This window comes from Perissodus microlepis, chromosome 19 (genome assembly GCF_051167445.1).
Source record: "Perissodus microlepis isolate ML-2025 ecotype Zambia chromosome 19, ASM5116744v1, whole genome shotgun sequence".
In the NCBI taxonomy this organism is placed as follows: domain Eukaryota; kingdom Metazoa; phylum Chordata; class Actinopteri; order Cichliformes; family Cichlidae; genus Perissodus; species Perissodus microlepis.
This window is the reverse complement of record NC_140479.1, coordinates 19,636,676-19,651,216: the sequence shown is the minus strand read 5'-3', so window position 1 is coordinate 19,651,216 and position 14,541 is coordinate 19,636,676. Positions and strand designations below refer to the sequence as shown.

The 14,541-nt window shown below is 39.9% G+C and overlaps 3 protein-coding genes across 4 annotated transcripts; 1 reads left to right on the top strand and 2 right to left on the bottom strand.

Annotated features, from left to right (window-relative positions):
* Positions 1 to 2,247: 2,247 nt before the first annotated feature.
* On the top strand, positions 2,248 to 4,354 carry odf3l2a (outer dense fiber of sperm tails 3-like 2a). 2 transcript variants are annotated; one of them, XM_084915344.1, is made up of 5 exons: positions 2,248 to 2,334; positions 2,696 to 2,806; positions 2,959 to 3,081; positions 3,237 to 3,378; positions 4,009 to 4,354. In XM_084915344.1, exons 1-5 carry the CDS (start codon positions 2,286 to 2,288, stop codon positions 4,352 to 4,354), a joined length of 771 nt encoding a protein of 256 aa, XP_084771470.1. In that variant the 5' UTR covers positions 2,248 to 2,285. The 2 variants fall into 2 exon arrangements, with proteins under 2 accessions (XP_084771470.1, XP_084771469.1); XM_084915343.1 differs by lacking the exon at positions 2,248 to 2,334 and having other exon boundaries at positions 2,593 to 2,806.
* Positions 4,355 to 4,361: 7 nt separating this feature from the next.
* Positions 4,362 to 6,996, bottom strand: ebi3 (Epstein-Barr virus induced 3). The gene is made up of 6 exons (XM_084915342.1): positions 6,888 to 6,996; positions 6,582 to 6,696; positions 6,369 to 6,438; positions 5,688 to 5,805; positions 5,402 to 5,565; positions 4,362 to 4,790 (listed from the first exon to the last, which is right to left on the bottom strand). The coding sequence occupies exons 1-6, from the start codon at positions 6,991 to 6,993 to the stop codon at positions 4,635 to 4,637; spliced, it is 729 nt and encodes a 242-aa protein (XP_084771468.1). The 5' UTR covers positions 6,994 to 6,996; the 3' UTR covers positions 4,362 to 4,634.
* Positions 6,997 to 7,723: 727 nt separating this feature from the next.
* On the bottom strand, positions 7,724 to 14,409 carry LOC146365882 (rab GTPase-activating protein 1-like). Its single transcript, XM_084915341.1, has 8 exons — positions 11,953 to 14,409; positions 11,038 to 11,118; positions 10,770 to 10,880; positions 10,407 to 10,511; positions 10,225 to 10,308; positions 10,072 to 10,143; positions 9,575 to 9,841; positions 7,724 to 7,954 (listed from the first exon to the last, which is right to left on the bottom strand). Exons 1-8 carry the CDS (start codon positions 12,061 to 12,063, stop codon positions 7,724 to 7,726), a joined length of 1,062 nt encoding a protein of 353 aa, XP_084771467.1. The 5' UTR covers positions 12,064 to 14,409.
* Positions 14,410 to 14,541: the final 132 nt, after the last annotated feature.

The window sequence follows — 14,541 nt, the reverse complement described above, 5'->3', positions numbered from 1 at the left end:
GGAGCATGGCAGTCAATGATTGAGAGTAAAAACAAAAAGTGCTACGCATGTAGTGGACCTGTCTCTTACTACATCTTATTGTTTTCCTTTGATTCTTGGCTGTATAATCTACCAAATAGCACATGTGAAAGAGTGCAGAGCAAGCAATAACAAGCTTATGTCTCCATCGAACCAATGAATCCATGTTAGAGCTCGACAGCGAGTAACATCTTTGATCCCTGCTTGTTACATGGTGTCAGTGTTTATCTGGGAAACTTGAGACGCTGGTTGTGTTTTCTGTCATGCTGTGAGTTCATCTTCCTCTGACAAGCAGTATCTTGTTACTGTGCCTGTGAGCAGTCAGCCAGCAGTGCTTAATATTTAACTAGCATGGAGTGCTTCTTGGTCATGGCTCTGCTCTCAAGCTTTTAGTTACCTCTGCATCCAGTGTCCAGGGTCCTGAATGTCAGCAATGGGGAGCTCTATATGTGTATGCCAAATGCTAAATCCTACTCCGAACTTCTGCCACAGCTGACTCTTTTCAGATGGTGTCTAGGTGCTAATTCGGTAGCCACAGTGGCCCGCAGTGATATGGAAATTGTGGCTGTAAATCCATTGTTCTCATGTGCACTGACACAACCTTTTATAAGTTCAATATAAATATTAATATACTGATGTGCTGTGGTTCTCCTTGCACAGTACTGAGGACCAAATACTGGACACAAGGCAAGACTTTTTGGGATCCAAATCATCAGGCAAATTCAGAGGGCATGAGCAAGTGAGCACAACAGACAGGACACATGTAGGCACAATCTGCAGTGATGGAGGGGCTGACAAACACCAAGGAAGGGAACAAAAGCAAGAAAATAAAATCAGGACGCATGAGAATGTGATTTATCAAAGTAAGACAGGAACCAGATTAAGAGATAAGGTGAAACAAGAAGCCACTCATGCAGTGACACTTTAAGTCTTAATGCCATTGTTTTTGTTTGTGCTTTTTGGGCAAAAAATCCTGTGATCGACTGGCAGCCTGTTCAGGGCACTGTAACAGCTGGGATGGGCTCCATGCTTCATGGATGAATAGATGAAAAAACACAAAGACAGGTAAACACAGAAGGACAATGGCACTAATGCACAAGACATATGGACACAAGCCAGGGAAACTTTAGGGAAATCAGAAAAAAAGAATATTAGAAACATCAGAATTAATCACAAAATCAAAACAGTAACCGAAAACTCAACAAATGCAACACTAGAACCCGGGATGATGACAGAAATCTTATGTCTTGGAAGAAATACTGTAATTTATTTAAATAAAACTAAAACTGTTAGTTTAAAGTGCATAAATAATCGTGGAAAATGGACTTTAAGGACAAAAACAGCAGCAGAAAACGGGAATCAGAAAAGGTCCTCTAACCTTTTGCTGATAAAAACTCCTAATTCGTTGTGAAATTTATTGTACTAATAAAAATTACATCAAGAAATCTGGATGATCTGAATCTGAACAATGTTTTTGGTCAGTCCTGTCTATGCTTTTCAACACACTTAGCATCGTTTCTGTCATTTTGACTATTTACATGCTAATTCTAAAATTTAAAGTAGCCACATTTTCACATTTTTTTTTGCTGTTAAATATGTACATAAATACTGCAGAGGGCCTGTAAGGCTTTTCAAATAAAATTGTGTCCACCCGTCAATAAGAAGAACCCCCTGTTTAAAGGTGCAGATATGAAATTTGCAAGCATTTGTACTCACATAAATATCCTTACAAGTTCAATAAAGAACTTGGTGTTTAATGTTCAGATATCAATATGCAGCAGAGGAATGTTCTAGGTCCTTCGCTTTAATAGCATGTCCACTGAGATGCTGTTACTTGAGCATACATACATGAGTGAAGACAAATACTGCAGTACAGTAACCAAATACTTTAGAATAGTGTTACAAATTAACTACATTACACGTTACCAACATGATCATTATACATCACTTCAAGATCGTGTTTCAGCAGAGCACTTCACATTTAGATTTACATGCTAAACAATTATTTGAGCTCTTTAAGTGTCTATTTGGTAGAAACTATTTCTCCTGAAGAACCTTGGAGGAAAAAAAGGTTGACAACAAGTTTCTGCAGATCAGGGCCTCGGTCAAGATAGGATTTCTTTACCTCATGATAATGAATAATTCAGCCTGGGAGACTTACCTGGACAGAGCCACACAAGAAAAGGAGTAAGAAAAGGATGTGTCTGAAGTAACAGTGGACTCAAAAAAGAAAAGCCGAGGAGAGGGAAGAAAGAGGTCGGTAGACTATGGAGGAGGCGGAGAAGAAACGGCCGATTATCTCTGCTCGAGAAAGAGGTCAGTTTGAGAAATGTGTATGCCTGCATGTGTGGTTATGTATGTGTGTGTGTGTGTGTTTGCATCCACATGGACTGTATTATAGCTGAACTGTTTTTGCTATGAAATCTTGCACAGCATTATACAGTCGTTGCTCCACACTTGTTTGAGATTTCTACTTTGTTTAGAATCCATTCCCCAAAAAGCAGAGGAAGTAGGTTAAAATGCATAACCATAGAAAATAAGTCAAAGAGCTCCATATGGAAATCATCAGAGACGATGCAGCCGGAGCCAAAGAGCGGTGGGTGTGCTATACTGCTGCTTGGAGTGCAATCTATTGCATCATTTTCACCACCATCCTCCTCCACCTACTCATTGTCAGGCCCAGGCCCTGGACGCTACAGCCTGCCCCCTACAGTTGGATACGTCAACCATGATTTCACCAAGCCCAGAAGTGCAGCATATACCTTCCACAGTCGTATGAGCAGTGCCAGTAAGTTGTCAGTTATTTTTGTATGTTCTGGTAAACTTGCCCTCAGTGGACCAATCGTTGACTAAGGAGTGCTACAAAGAAGTACTTAATGCTAAGCTGGAGCAGTTAAAGTAAAGGAATAGCACTTTGATGGTTTTTGGCCTTGTTTGCAGTGGTCTCTGTGGACTCCAGCCCAGGACCGAGGTACCACGTTGGATCAAAGGTCACGCGGTTTGGCAGCATGGAAACGCCATCTTACTCTATTTTGGGCAGAGGAGGGCGCACAGGAAGTAAAGGTAAAAAAGAAGGAAAAACCATTCAACCTGTGTGATTGACGTCAGATATTTGGACAAGCATTAGTCATCCATTCATTTATCATTCCATCCACACATTCATCCATCTTCCCCCTAAAATAAAGGAATAATTTCAAACTAGTTTCCTTTTATGTTAGGTGACCTATTCCAGACTCCCGGGCCCGGAGCCTACAGTCCAGAGAAGGCTCCGCCCCTCAATGGCCACCGCAGACCTCCATCACACATCATTGGAGCTCGAACCAGATACCGCTCTGTGGATGCTGTACCCTCACCTAACAGGTAAAGGCGAGGAGGAGAGGTAGATTAGAGGTCAATGAAAGTGGTGTGACATCACCCGTTGGTTTGTGGATCCCTTTCCTGAAGCCTTCTAGTAACCATAAACGCAGTTCAAGTTAGCGTTTAGTGTTAATCTAGGATTTAATTCATCTACAATTGTGCACAGATTTCTTGAGCATTCTTGAGTATTAAAACCTGCAGCCACTGTTACTAGGCTCAAACTATATTTATTTCTGCTCTAAAGTTCGACAGTACAAGACGGAAGATTGCCTCTAATACGGAGTAAGGGTTAAGTGGCTATTTGAGTAACCTCAACTTTTTAAGCACTTCTGCTTTGAATATCATTCCCAGCCTCAGAGGTTGTTGCTTAATAGCGTCTGATTGAGCTCCTTTGTTTCCTAAACTTAGAGGGGATAGCCTGCTATATCCACCCCAGCCATTTCCTACTACGTCCACAGTCTTTGATAAATATGGTTTCCTTTGTTTTTTAGGAAAGAAGAATGGGCTTGGGAGTAGGTGCCCAAGACAGCATGAAGAATTTAGAAATCAAACAGAGAATAACACCAGATTTACCATCTTACATCACACTCAGTGCTCCTGTTAACCTTTATATTGTTTTCGTCAATCTTCCAGTTACAGTCTTCCTAATCTTCTGGGACATCATATTCCTCACAAACCCTCCAGTGCCAGCTACAGTTTCTCAGCCCGGAGGAAGGTCGGCGCTCCCTCTGAAGATCTCGCCACAACTCCCGGACCAGGAAAATACAACAGCACCAACCCGGACATTTACCGTCATCGCCATCCGTCCTTCACCATGCAGGGGAGGACTAAAAGGCCCAATTATTCCTCTGCTATTCCTGGCCCTGGTGCCTACAGCCCGGAGAGATTTCATTTACACCTTCCAAGACCACCATCCTTCACTCTGGGCATCAGACACTCTGAGTTTGTCACCCCACTTGTGGTAAATGTAACTGACTGACAATGAGGATTTGTTTCAGACACCTTATTTTTATTCTTTTTGACTTGACAAACCAACACTGTTACAAAATAACAATAATACAAAAAATACTGACTTAAACTGGAAATGTAAACTGTGCGCATGATATCCATTTATAATACTCTTTAATAAATAAAACAAAATATAAATAGTTTGTGTTTGCATTTTTCGTGCAGTTAAAATACCAGAAAATGAAATTGTTTACTTCAGTGCAAGCTTAACAGGAAATGGGTAAACAAAAAAAGGAAGTCAGTGGAACTTCCTACAGTCTTTTTCTTGGTATTGTGATCTTCACGGGCATACTCCAGTCACTGCATTTGCCCAGACCAAGCAGCTCCCTAGCACACACTTGGAACAGGTATGGCCTCCCTGGGGTCAGGGCCTTCAGTTCAACCGTGGTGTTCTCATAAGGACCCAGCTGGAGGAGAAAATATAGGATACATATGTAAAAACACACATAGTTAACACCAGGAGGCTACAAGTCAGCCCAGTGGAAAAAGATACTGGTTACTTTAAGTCACATATTAAAATAGAAGTAAAGGACTTATAAATAGTTGATGAATCATAAATCGTTTCATGAAAGTGGATGGAAGAGTTTAGTAATAATGCAAATGTGTTTGCCATCATTAGTCATACTTTCAAATCAGTTACAGCGTGTGCTGATGCACATTTTTAAAAATTTTTCAGTAAATCATGACCAACATCTTAAAAACAGTTTATGAGAAAATATTTTCACACAATTTTGAACACTTGAAGTCAAGTTAATGAGTGTTGTAATATTTAAGGAAACAGAAAAGCTACTGATGATTAAATGATTAAATTAAAAACTGGATCCTGTAGACGATGGGAACTTTTTTAGAAAAACAACAAGTACAAAAAAAAAGCAATTCGAGGTTGCTTCAAAAAGTTTGGGTAATTTTGAACTTGCACATGTGATATCCGTGTAAGCGTTAAGTGTGATGTGCTGCTTACAAAACTTGTGGTTGCAACACTTTTATGCAAATATGGTGTGATGAAAATCATACTTACATTAACAGACCTTCGGATCCCCTTGTTTTCCCACTGGTAGATAATCTGGTATTTTAGGGGGAATATTGCCAAGTTGGTCCAAGTAGGTGGAGGAGACCACTCAACCAACAACTTTCTGTTGTTAGTAGGGGAAACCCGGACATCAACGGGAGGATCTGGTTTCACTGAACACATAGAACAGATTTTTTTCAAATTGTTTTTTTGTTTGTTTGTTTAGATAAAAACAGGAATTGGGTTATGAAGCTAAGTGAAGTTTGACCACATTCTGTGTAATTTCATTTCTCACCTATATCTTCCAGCATGAAGCTTGTTAGATGGGAGCTGCTTCTCCCAGAATGAACTGCTGTGATGTTGATGATGTAGTCAGTAAGAAGCTTCAGGTTGGGCAGCTGGCAGATCCAGAACTGAAAGAAAAAAGAAAAAGAGAGAGACGATGAAAGAAAACTTTGGGGAATTCACAAAATGACGAGCACTTGAGATGATCAGAATTAGTAATCAACCACAGATCACAAATTACTGAGACCCTGGTTTCCTCAGACTCACAAGGTAAACTTGAAATGATTCCAAAAAAGAAAAGAAAAGAAAAGAAAAGGGATTTTCCAAAACTCAGCCTGTCCCGTCAGGTTTGTGGATCATTCCAGTACAGTATGTATGTGTGTGTTTAAAAAAAAAAATAATAAAATAAATAAATAAATAAAAAAAAAATATATATATAGTACAACTTATCTAAATGAGTTAAATTTTGTTGCATGAATTCTGGAAACCACCTCTTCTCCTTTCTCTTGGCTGTTCGCAAACCTAAGGGTTAACGTCACCCCATGACTGAAAATTCCCTCCACACTATGCATGATGCATGATTTCAGTCTCAGGATCCAGGGATTTTTGCTCATAACAGACAAGAATATATCCAAAAATTCCTAGATGCACAGCCAATATCAGATGATCTCTTAAGGTTATAAACTGGTACCTTTTCAGAGGATGAAGAGCCGGGTGGAAGGAGATGGCATTCCTTGGTGCCTGCCTGATTACGTCTCTCACTGGTAAACACAAACATTTACACATAAACACATTTAAGAAAAAAAAAAAGGCTATTTAATGACACTTGTTAAGTAGAGTGTCTTCTACTAAAAAGGGGTCAGTGGTTTGGGTCAGCACCCACTAAAACTATTCACAGACTTACCTGTATGTAGCAATGTAATGCGTGGTAGGGAAGCGGGGTGGTTTAGGCCAGGTGCACAGCGTCGCATTCGGATAGCTCGAACACCAGCAGTGCACCTTGGGAGCGGAGAGGGGATCTGGCAGGGAAAACTGGATTTAGTCACTGAGTGCAAAACATAAACACTGACAGAAATACAGAATAAAGAAAAATACAAAATTGAATATCTGTATCGGTATCACTTTGAGAATAATATTATAACATAACATGAAAGAAAGAAAGAATAAGTGGAAGTGGGAAACATGTAGTCAAGCACAGACTAGCACTCACTCTGTGATGTTCCAGCTCCTCTCAGCAGGTCCAGTGCTTGACTTTCAACAATGCTAATTAGTAGAGTCAGAGTGACATAGCCACCACCAAATACTGCAGCCCTCATTGCTTCAGAGGAGAGATTATTCGCCAAGAGCAGTTTTTCAAAGTAGTTTTAGAAATGTTACAGTCAACTCCCAACCCCGGGCCCAAGTTAAATACTACTCTCTTCTGTTATTCCCTTGTCCTTTGCCCTTTTCCTTGCAGATCTACACCTGTCTTTGTGTCAAAGTACAGCAATAACAAGTTGCTTCACAGTCTCGCCTCCCCTGTGTATTTGAGCGCCTCGCAGCTGATCGCGGTATAAAAGCCAAAGAGGTCATTGCGAAAGAGGAAGAGAAGTCACAGCACAGGAAATTCCTTATAAGAACTGAACAGTTATGAATTACTGCATGCTTATTAAGGTTTCCTTACGTCATGAAAGAGAATTTTTTTTGAAGTGGTTACTTCTTTAATGGTGCATTTATGGCACAAACGAAAATACTGGTCTCCAGGAGACTCACACAGCACGTAGATTTACAAATATGCAAAGAAACTTATCAGTAAAGACAAAATCAGCAAAGCCAAGAAAGTCCCTACTTCATATCAACTGTCAGTGCTCTCTGGTACTCTCCTCAGCTCATGGTGTGTTGACTGCCATCTAGTGCACAAATTAGGAATCAGCAGGTACAGGTTTAAATCATTCTGTATATACAGTCTTTGGTTATCACTCAGGCAATAAAGTCATACTTCAGCAGAGGTATAACCCCCCTCTAGTGTCCAGTTTTATGTCATCTGCGCATTCACAGTCCAAGCTCTCAGACATTTTCTCGATTGACTCTGTGAGGCCACAATAGCTTCTTGGGGCTCCATCCAGAGAGGGAGGCACTGTGGACGTTCCAACCCATTGTGTGAGTACCGTCTTTGTGTATGTTAAGACTGTGAAGCCCCTCGCTGGAGGTCCGCAGCGAGGTGAAGGCCTTGCTGATCCAGCTGTTCTTTGCTTCCTGCAGATCACTGGTCAGGATTCCCTTCTGGTGCTCCAGCTCCTGCATGAGGATACACAGATGTATGACTGCAAATACTGCATTGTGCAATTAATTTGACTATGTTTTTACTAAATATGCACTTATGTTTTTTTTATTTACATTATCAAAATACTTTTAATAGTTTTAAATAACAATGCCAATTCATATGATAATTGGCAAATTAACACTCAAGTTTTTAATCTATTATGGGTCAGAGTTATACCTGAATTTAACTGTAATGATTAGTTTTAAATAATTCACTAACCGGACACCATTATGAATTACTTCAACCCTGTAAATCCTGAACCATGAAACAATTGTCAGAAAATTCAATTTTTTTGGAACTGCAGTGTTTACCGAACCTTCTGACCAAAGTTTGTACATGCGAGTTTGAATTTGCATCATATTTGCTACATTAAGCATTTTTTTTTGCACAATTTAGTTACATTTTTCAGGAAAAAAAGTTGCACAGATGATTTAGAAGTCTCAAAAGCTCACAAAAACACACGTATTAAATATGGTAGAATTATGATAATGTATTGTAGAAGTAATGCAATTTATTTATATGCCTATTTTAAGCATGCCAGATATGTAATTAGAGTACTTTAATACTTAAAAGTAATAAAGTAATAAGTAATGAATCTTGAAGCATTCTTCAGGATTATCCCATTATGTTATTTCTGTGTTATTTATGAAGCAAAAGACTTCAAAAATGATCCAGGGTAATTCCTGTCAGCTTTTGAAGTCTCTGTTTTCTGCTACTTCTTCCTGAAAATGTTCCTTTGTAACTTTCAGTTTCCAGTGTTGTCAAACCTGTTTTACTGGAACAGCAACAATATCTCAGAACCTGGTCCTGTTGTCTGTCTTCAGGGGCTTATGCTTAGTAAAAAATGCTTCATAGCAGCTTTATTAGAGGTCAGGTGTCAACATATTCCCTATAAAAAGCCAGATTTGATGCAGCACTAGACTAGCAGAGCGCACAGTCATGCTAATGACCACTTTAAAATAAAATAATCTTTTTTATTTTATTTTATTGAATGCCACTGATCTCTCCCCACCCTCAAAAAACCAGTTGAGGTCGTTTGAGCAGCTAATCAGGATGCCTTCTGGGCACTTTCCCATCAGGTTTTCCGGCCACCTCTATCCATCTATCCAGGGAGACACCCCAGAGCCAACCCAGAACATGGTGGAAGGATTATAAATCTCATCATATTTGTAACTAGCTCAGTATCCCCAAGCAGGAAATGGGACTGGGGAAAGAAAAACCCTATTTAGCCCGCTAGCACCTCACCCCAATTCTGGATAAGCGGAAGAAAATAAATGGATGGACAACTGGATGGGTGGCAACCAATATTTATCCAGATCTTCCTTGATTTTTCTTAACTGTGACCAAGAAGCAAACTGAGAGAGATATTTTATAGTGTAAAACTACTACTAACCCATGTTATGACAAAAACATTTCTTTGCTGCATTTTGTTGCCATTTATTGGCTGACATATATCCAGATATCCTCTTATCTGCAAAACACTGACAATTTGTGCATGTTTTGGTTACATGCTTGTAGATATTTGTGAAGGTCAGAGATTTAATCAAGATATGTATCTATGAATGGTCCAGTCCGGCCTGATTCACTGGTCTTACCTGGATTTTGCACGTGGCCTCCACCATCTGGAGTTTGGTCTGGACCAGCTCCTTTTCCAATTCCCCAATCTGAGCCCTGAGGAGCTCCTTTTCCTGCTCCCTCCTCCTCTGCTCCTCCAGCGTGGGATCTTCATCCTTCTCCTCCACGCCCTGTTCAGTCACTTTCTGATCTTCCGTCTGCGCAGCCGTTTCTGAGTCCCGACCTATATCGGACGTTTCATCTGAATTCATGATGTGTTGACAGCGGGAGCAAGCTTTTATTGCACTCTGTAATGTGAAAAAAAAAAAAAAAGTGTAGCAAAAATTAAATGATACAGATTTTTTCCTCTCAAACGTGACATATGCAATAGATAATCTGCGTAACTGATGAGTTAATAGAAAGGTTGAAATAATTTTATACAACAACAGGATTTGAGATGAAGCACGGCGGAGGCAAGAGGTGAGATAAAAGAAGAAGAGATGACAGCCAAGCTCCAAAGGAAGAGTGCTACCCTCACCTTAAGTGAATCCATCTCCTCTCTGTGGGCGGCTTGCTGGCTTTCAAGGCGGTTTGTCAGCTGAGAACAGATCTGAGCCAAAGATCACGACTTTAACATAATTAAGCAAAACATCAGCAGAAGAAATGTAGTGACTTTAGAAACTCTCTGTACCTGTTTGTAGTCTGCAATGATACCAGACGACCTTTTGAGTTTCTGCTCGGCCTTTTCTATTTCTCTCCGAAACACTTCCTTCAGCTATAATGAAAGATAACATTCCTTCGCTCAGTTATGCCTGCAGTTAAATATCAAAATCTCTAATGATTATGAGGAAGCATGAATAACTTAAATCTCACCATGGCAGCTTCCTCCTCTTTCCCTCTTTTCTCCTCTTCTGTGATCTGCAGTTGCTGTCTAGTTTCCATAAGGTCTTTGGTTAGTTCGTCCACTCTGTCCTCCGCCTGCAAAGAGACAATCGCAGCAGTCAGCGCAGGATATTACGCTTTCATCGTGAATGAAACTTTTATATCGATGTTGCATATAACTGCAGGGCCACGCACAATACCAGAAGTTAACAATAATACAATAAGACAAAATCACTGTGCTATTCTAATGAAATGTAAAATGAACGCCAAATATATTATTCTATTACGGTTATACTTTATTCATTTCCTGTGGGGTTTCGCTACCCTTTTGAAAAGGGAAGTAATTAATTGTACCTTGTCTAGAGTGTTCCTCAGGGCCACCTTGCTGGTGATCAATTTGTGGGCCAGATTGTCATTTTCCTGCTCCAGACGAAGGCTGGCCTGCTGAAGCTGACGGTTTTCCTTCTGCAAACCACAGAAACAATCTATCAAAGTCTCAGCATTTAAAAAAAAGACATTTTAGATAAAGAATAAGAAAATAACTTGAACATGTCCTGATCCGAGCACTTATCACAGCAAAAGAAGAATGTTAGGATTGACTTTAGAGACAAAGATCCCCCACCACATATTTGTCCAAAGTGTCTTCCTCGTCATCCATTATTTGAAGCCGGCACTCCTTCAGTTTAGCTTTCTTTGTTGGTACCTAATGGCAGAGAGTCAAAATGCACTAAATATAACAACACAGAAAAACTGTCATATTTGACTGAGCTGAAGAAAGCCATCTCCTCCACACAGATATTGTGCCGGATGAGGGATGAGCATGACAAATCAAGAACGAGCCCAAGAAAGAGATCCAGAAGGAGATAGCACCAAGATAAGATAAAATAAGCACATGGGGAAATGATCAAATTAGAATGCCTGAGGGAATAATAGTAGAAGGAAGTCTGAAATGGCAATTTCCATATCTCAGATATCTAAAATGAACAACCAGAAATTTTTCTGAAATTAAAATCCATCCATAAAACATCCAAAGGAATGTTTTATGTGTTGTGATTGTACTTGCAGCTACCGTTTAGCCAGTTGCTCGTGTAATAGATGTAGAAATATTGTAAAGATCAAACCCAAACAGGCCCGTAGAGGCAAGCTAAGAGCAGCACTACACCCATTTAATGCTTTGCTCCTAATCAACATTCAAATAAGGATAATCTGCAACTTGAAATGAGTGTGTGAGTGTTACAATCTACTGACATAATCATTTATATTAATAGGTTGTTAATATGCATTAACAAGTAAGAAGAATTTTGTTGCTGTAGAGGATAAAAGTAGTGCCTTGTTGGATAGATCAGCCAAATGTGTAATATTTCTTCTAAAATGTAGACATCTAAAAATTGAAATACACACAGGCAGTACAAATCTGCTTAAGGACAGTACTTGAGTAAATGTAGACTCATGTTCTACTACTTCACTGCTGAATTATGAAGAAAAATAGCTCAGCTGTTGTCACTAAGTGCACAAACTGAAAGAAAAAGAAACTTACTATGAATTTAGGTCCTGTTTCAGACTCTAGACAGGCAAAAATCTCCTCCTCGCTCATCTGCTCGATTGCATGGGCATCGTAAGCATTGACCATGGACACCTCTTCCATCATCTTGTCCAAATATGCAGCTACGAGAGCTGCCTCCGCTCAATCAGATGTAAACAGTCAGAGCTTTTGCACGTCGAGGCTCCAATTTTAAACAGACCCACGAGAAGTAATGGGGATCCCGTCAGGCCTGAAGGACAATCTGTCTCTTAAGTGAATTAAAGAAGCGGGTTCATAGCGATGCAGTCACCTTCTTTTTCGTTGCAGTGATGATGGTTGCAAGTCCAGTATTTGAGCATAAACAGGAAATATCAGGTTAAAGTCCATGTCATCCGAGGATAAGGAAAGTCTGTTTATAGTCCAAAGGTGAGCAACAGAATAATACGCCAAAGGTAAAATGTATCTCTGCTTAAATCCTCGTTAGAAGTCAGTCAGAACTGCCTACTGTTTCAGGAAAAACAGTGTTATAGGTATTCGGGCGGTAACAGGTTCAACAGGGTTTACAACCAACCTGAGAGGGAGTGTGACAACAAGACAACCTTACACACACCCACAGCAGAGCTCAGCTTTCTTAGCAACTCACGTGTCCATGCTCTCTCTCACACACACGTATACATATATAGAAGAACAAAAAAAGAAACACATGTTGTTGGAGCTGAACTTTTCAAACAAGCTAGTTCACTCTAATTTATCTGGTGAAAATAAGCTCACGCTATAAATTGTTTTTCTCTTACACTTTAGGCTTTCAGACCTCTTTAAAAATTCACTCCAGTCATCTTTTCTTCTACTTTTTTCTCCCCCTTTACACTTTTCTTTGCCAGGTAGAGGTGCTGTGTGAAGCTGCCAGACCCTGCTTATGTATTTAAAGAGTAAATGATGTCGTATTTGCGATCTGTCATCCGCAGGTGTTGGCGTCACAGAGACCTGTCGCTCTATTATTGTCATGGGCGAAGCAGCCTGACAGGGTATGAAACGGGTCAAGCAGGTAAAGCACTCAAATACCAAAGAATAACAAAGATGATTCTGCATTCGACGCCCTCTTTTTCCCCATGGTCTCGGTGTCACTTTCATGTAATGATGCATGGTTTCTCTTAATTCCTAACTTGCATTATAAACCTCTCAGTTTTTATCTTCTCTTTCTTGATGACAGACCGGTTTCTTTTTTAAGGTTTCACTTCCCTTTCTTTAAACTTCAGTGTTTCACTACCTTTCTTTATCTGAATTTTGTAATTTTTATTTGTTTCCCCTTTGTGGCTTTAAAGAAAAAAAAAAAAACAATTCCCGCTCTAATGTACGTCTGTGGTTTTCTGTTTTTTTTCCTCTTCTGTGACCAGAAACTGATTTCAACATCTTGTATCTACTGTCTGAGTCACCGTGTGGAAAAGACAGACCAAAAAACCATGTAAATATACGCCAATATCTACTGCATATGTTTAGTTACGTTTTTTTGTTTCCCCCTCTGTGGCTTTTTTTCAATCAGCATTTCCTGCTCTAATGTACACTACCAGTAAGTTTGGACTTTCTGTTTTTTCTTCATTTTCATGACTATTTACCTTGTAGATTCTCACTGAAGACATCAAAACTATGAATGAACACATATGGAATTATGCAGTACACAAAACAGTGTGAAATAACTCAAAACCTCCTCGGGTCCTTGTACTCTGGGGCCTCTGGATATCTGGGGCCTGGATCTCCTCCATACCTGCTTCATACCCTGGTGGACGGGGCTATGGCTCCCCACACTCCCTAGCAGATCGTTACATGGAGAAACCTTTGGAATACAAGCATGCTGATCCACACAGGTATGCACACAGGTGTACACACGGGTGTTCACAGACGCGGACTACACCTTTCTTGGCTGCTGCCTTAAAGCACATTGTGCGCTGTCTATCTTGCGTGCTGCACAATATCGTTTATTATTTAGTATCTACTGTTATCTACTGCTAGCTAGTTTATTGTGATGGTGCTGTTTTTTTTATTATGTTGCTCTTTGTTGTTTGCTTTCTCTTCTGTGTTTTTTTTCTCCATACAGGTGATCCAGGTGTTTTGTTTGTTTGTTTGTTTTTTCCTTTCTTCCCCCCCTTCTCACCGTCTCTTCTCCCCTTTGGTTTTCTTTCTCTCCCACTCTTTCTTTCATTCTTTCTCCCTGTCCTATCCCCCAGTCATGTCTGTCCCGTTTGTAGCAACCGAAAATAAAATAAATTAATAATTATAATAAAGGTCAATCAAAAGGACCAATATGGCAAGGCCATGATGATCCACTTGGTAAAATAAATCCGCTTGGCATCTTTCTTGGCCTTAAGACAACAATTCTGATGGCTAAAGATCCAAACGGGACACAAAAAAAAAAAGAAAAAAAAAAGAAAAGAAATAACTCAAAACATTTTGTATATTTTCGATTCTTCAAAGTAGCCACCCTTTGCTTTGATTACTGCTTTGCACACTCTTGGCATTCTCTCGATGAGCTTCATCGGGTAGTCACTGAAGTGGTTTTGTCTTGAAGGAGTTCCCAGAGATGCTGAGCACTTGTTGGCCCTTTTGCCG

What these genes read in the sequence shown, in the direction of transcription:
- odf3l2a (XM_084915343.1), top strand. Translation starts at nt 2,593, where the DNA reads ATGCAGCCGGAGCCAAAGAGCGGTGGGTGTGCTATACTGCTGCTTGGA. An exon ending in CAGTCGTATGAGCAGTGCCA is followed by an intron (nt 2,807 to 2,958) that starts GTAAGTTGTCAG and finishes CCTTGTTTGCAG; the next exon opens with TGGTCTCTGTGGACTCCAGC. An exon ending in GCTGTACCCTCACCTAACAG is followed by an intron (nt 3,379 to 4,008) that starts GTAAAGGCGAGG and finishes TCAATCTTCCAG; the next exon opens with TTACAGTCTTCCTAATCTTC.
- ebi3 (XM_084915342.1), bottom strand. Translation starts at nt 6,993, where the DNA reads ATGAGGGCTGCAGTATTTGGTGGTGGCTATGTCACTCTGACTCTACTA. An exon ending in GCTCTTCATCCTCTGAAAAG is followed by an intron (nt 5,806 to 6,368) that starts GTACCAGTTTAT and finishes TTTTTCTTTCAG; the next exon opens with TTCTGGATCTGCCAGCTGCC. An exon ending in GGATCCGAAGGTCTGTTAAT is followed by an intron (nt 4,791 to 5,401) that starts GTAAGTATGATT and finishes TTTCTCCTCCAG; the next exon opens with CTGGGTCCTTATGAGAACAC.
- LOC146365882 (XM_084915341.1), bottom strand. Translation starts at nt 12,063, where the DNA reads ATGATGGAAGAGGTGTCCATGGTCAATGCTTACGATGCCCATGCAATC. An exon ending in AAACAGGACCTAAATTCATA is followed by an intron (nt 11,119 to 11,952) that starts GTAAGTTTCTTT and finishes CTCTGCCATTAG; the next exon opens with GTACCAACAAAGAAAGCTAA. An exon ending in AGGAGATGGATTCACTTAAG is followed by an intron (nt 9,842 to 10,071) that starts GTGAGGGTAGCA and finishes TTCACATTACAG; the next exon opens with AGTGCAATAAAAGCTTGCTC.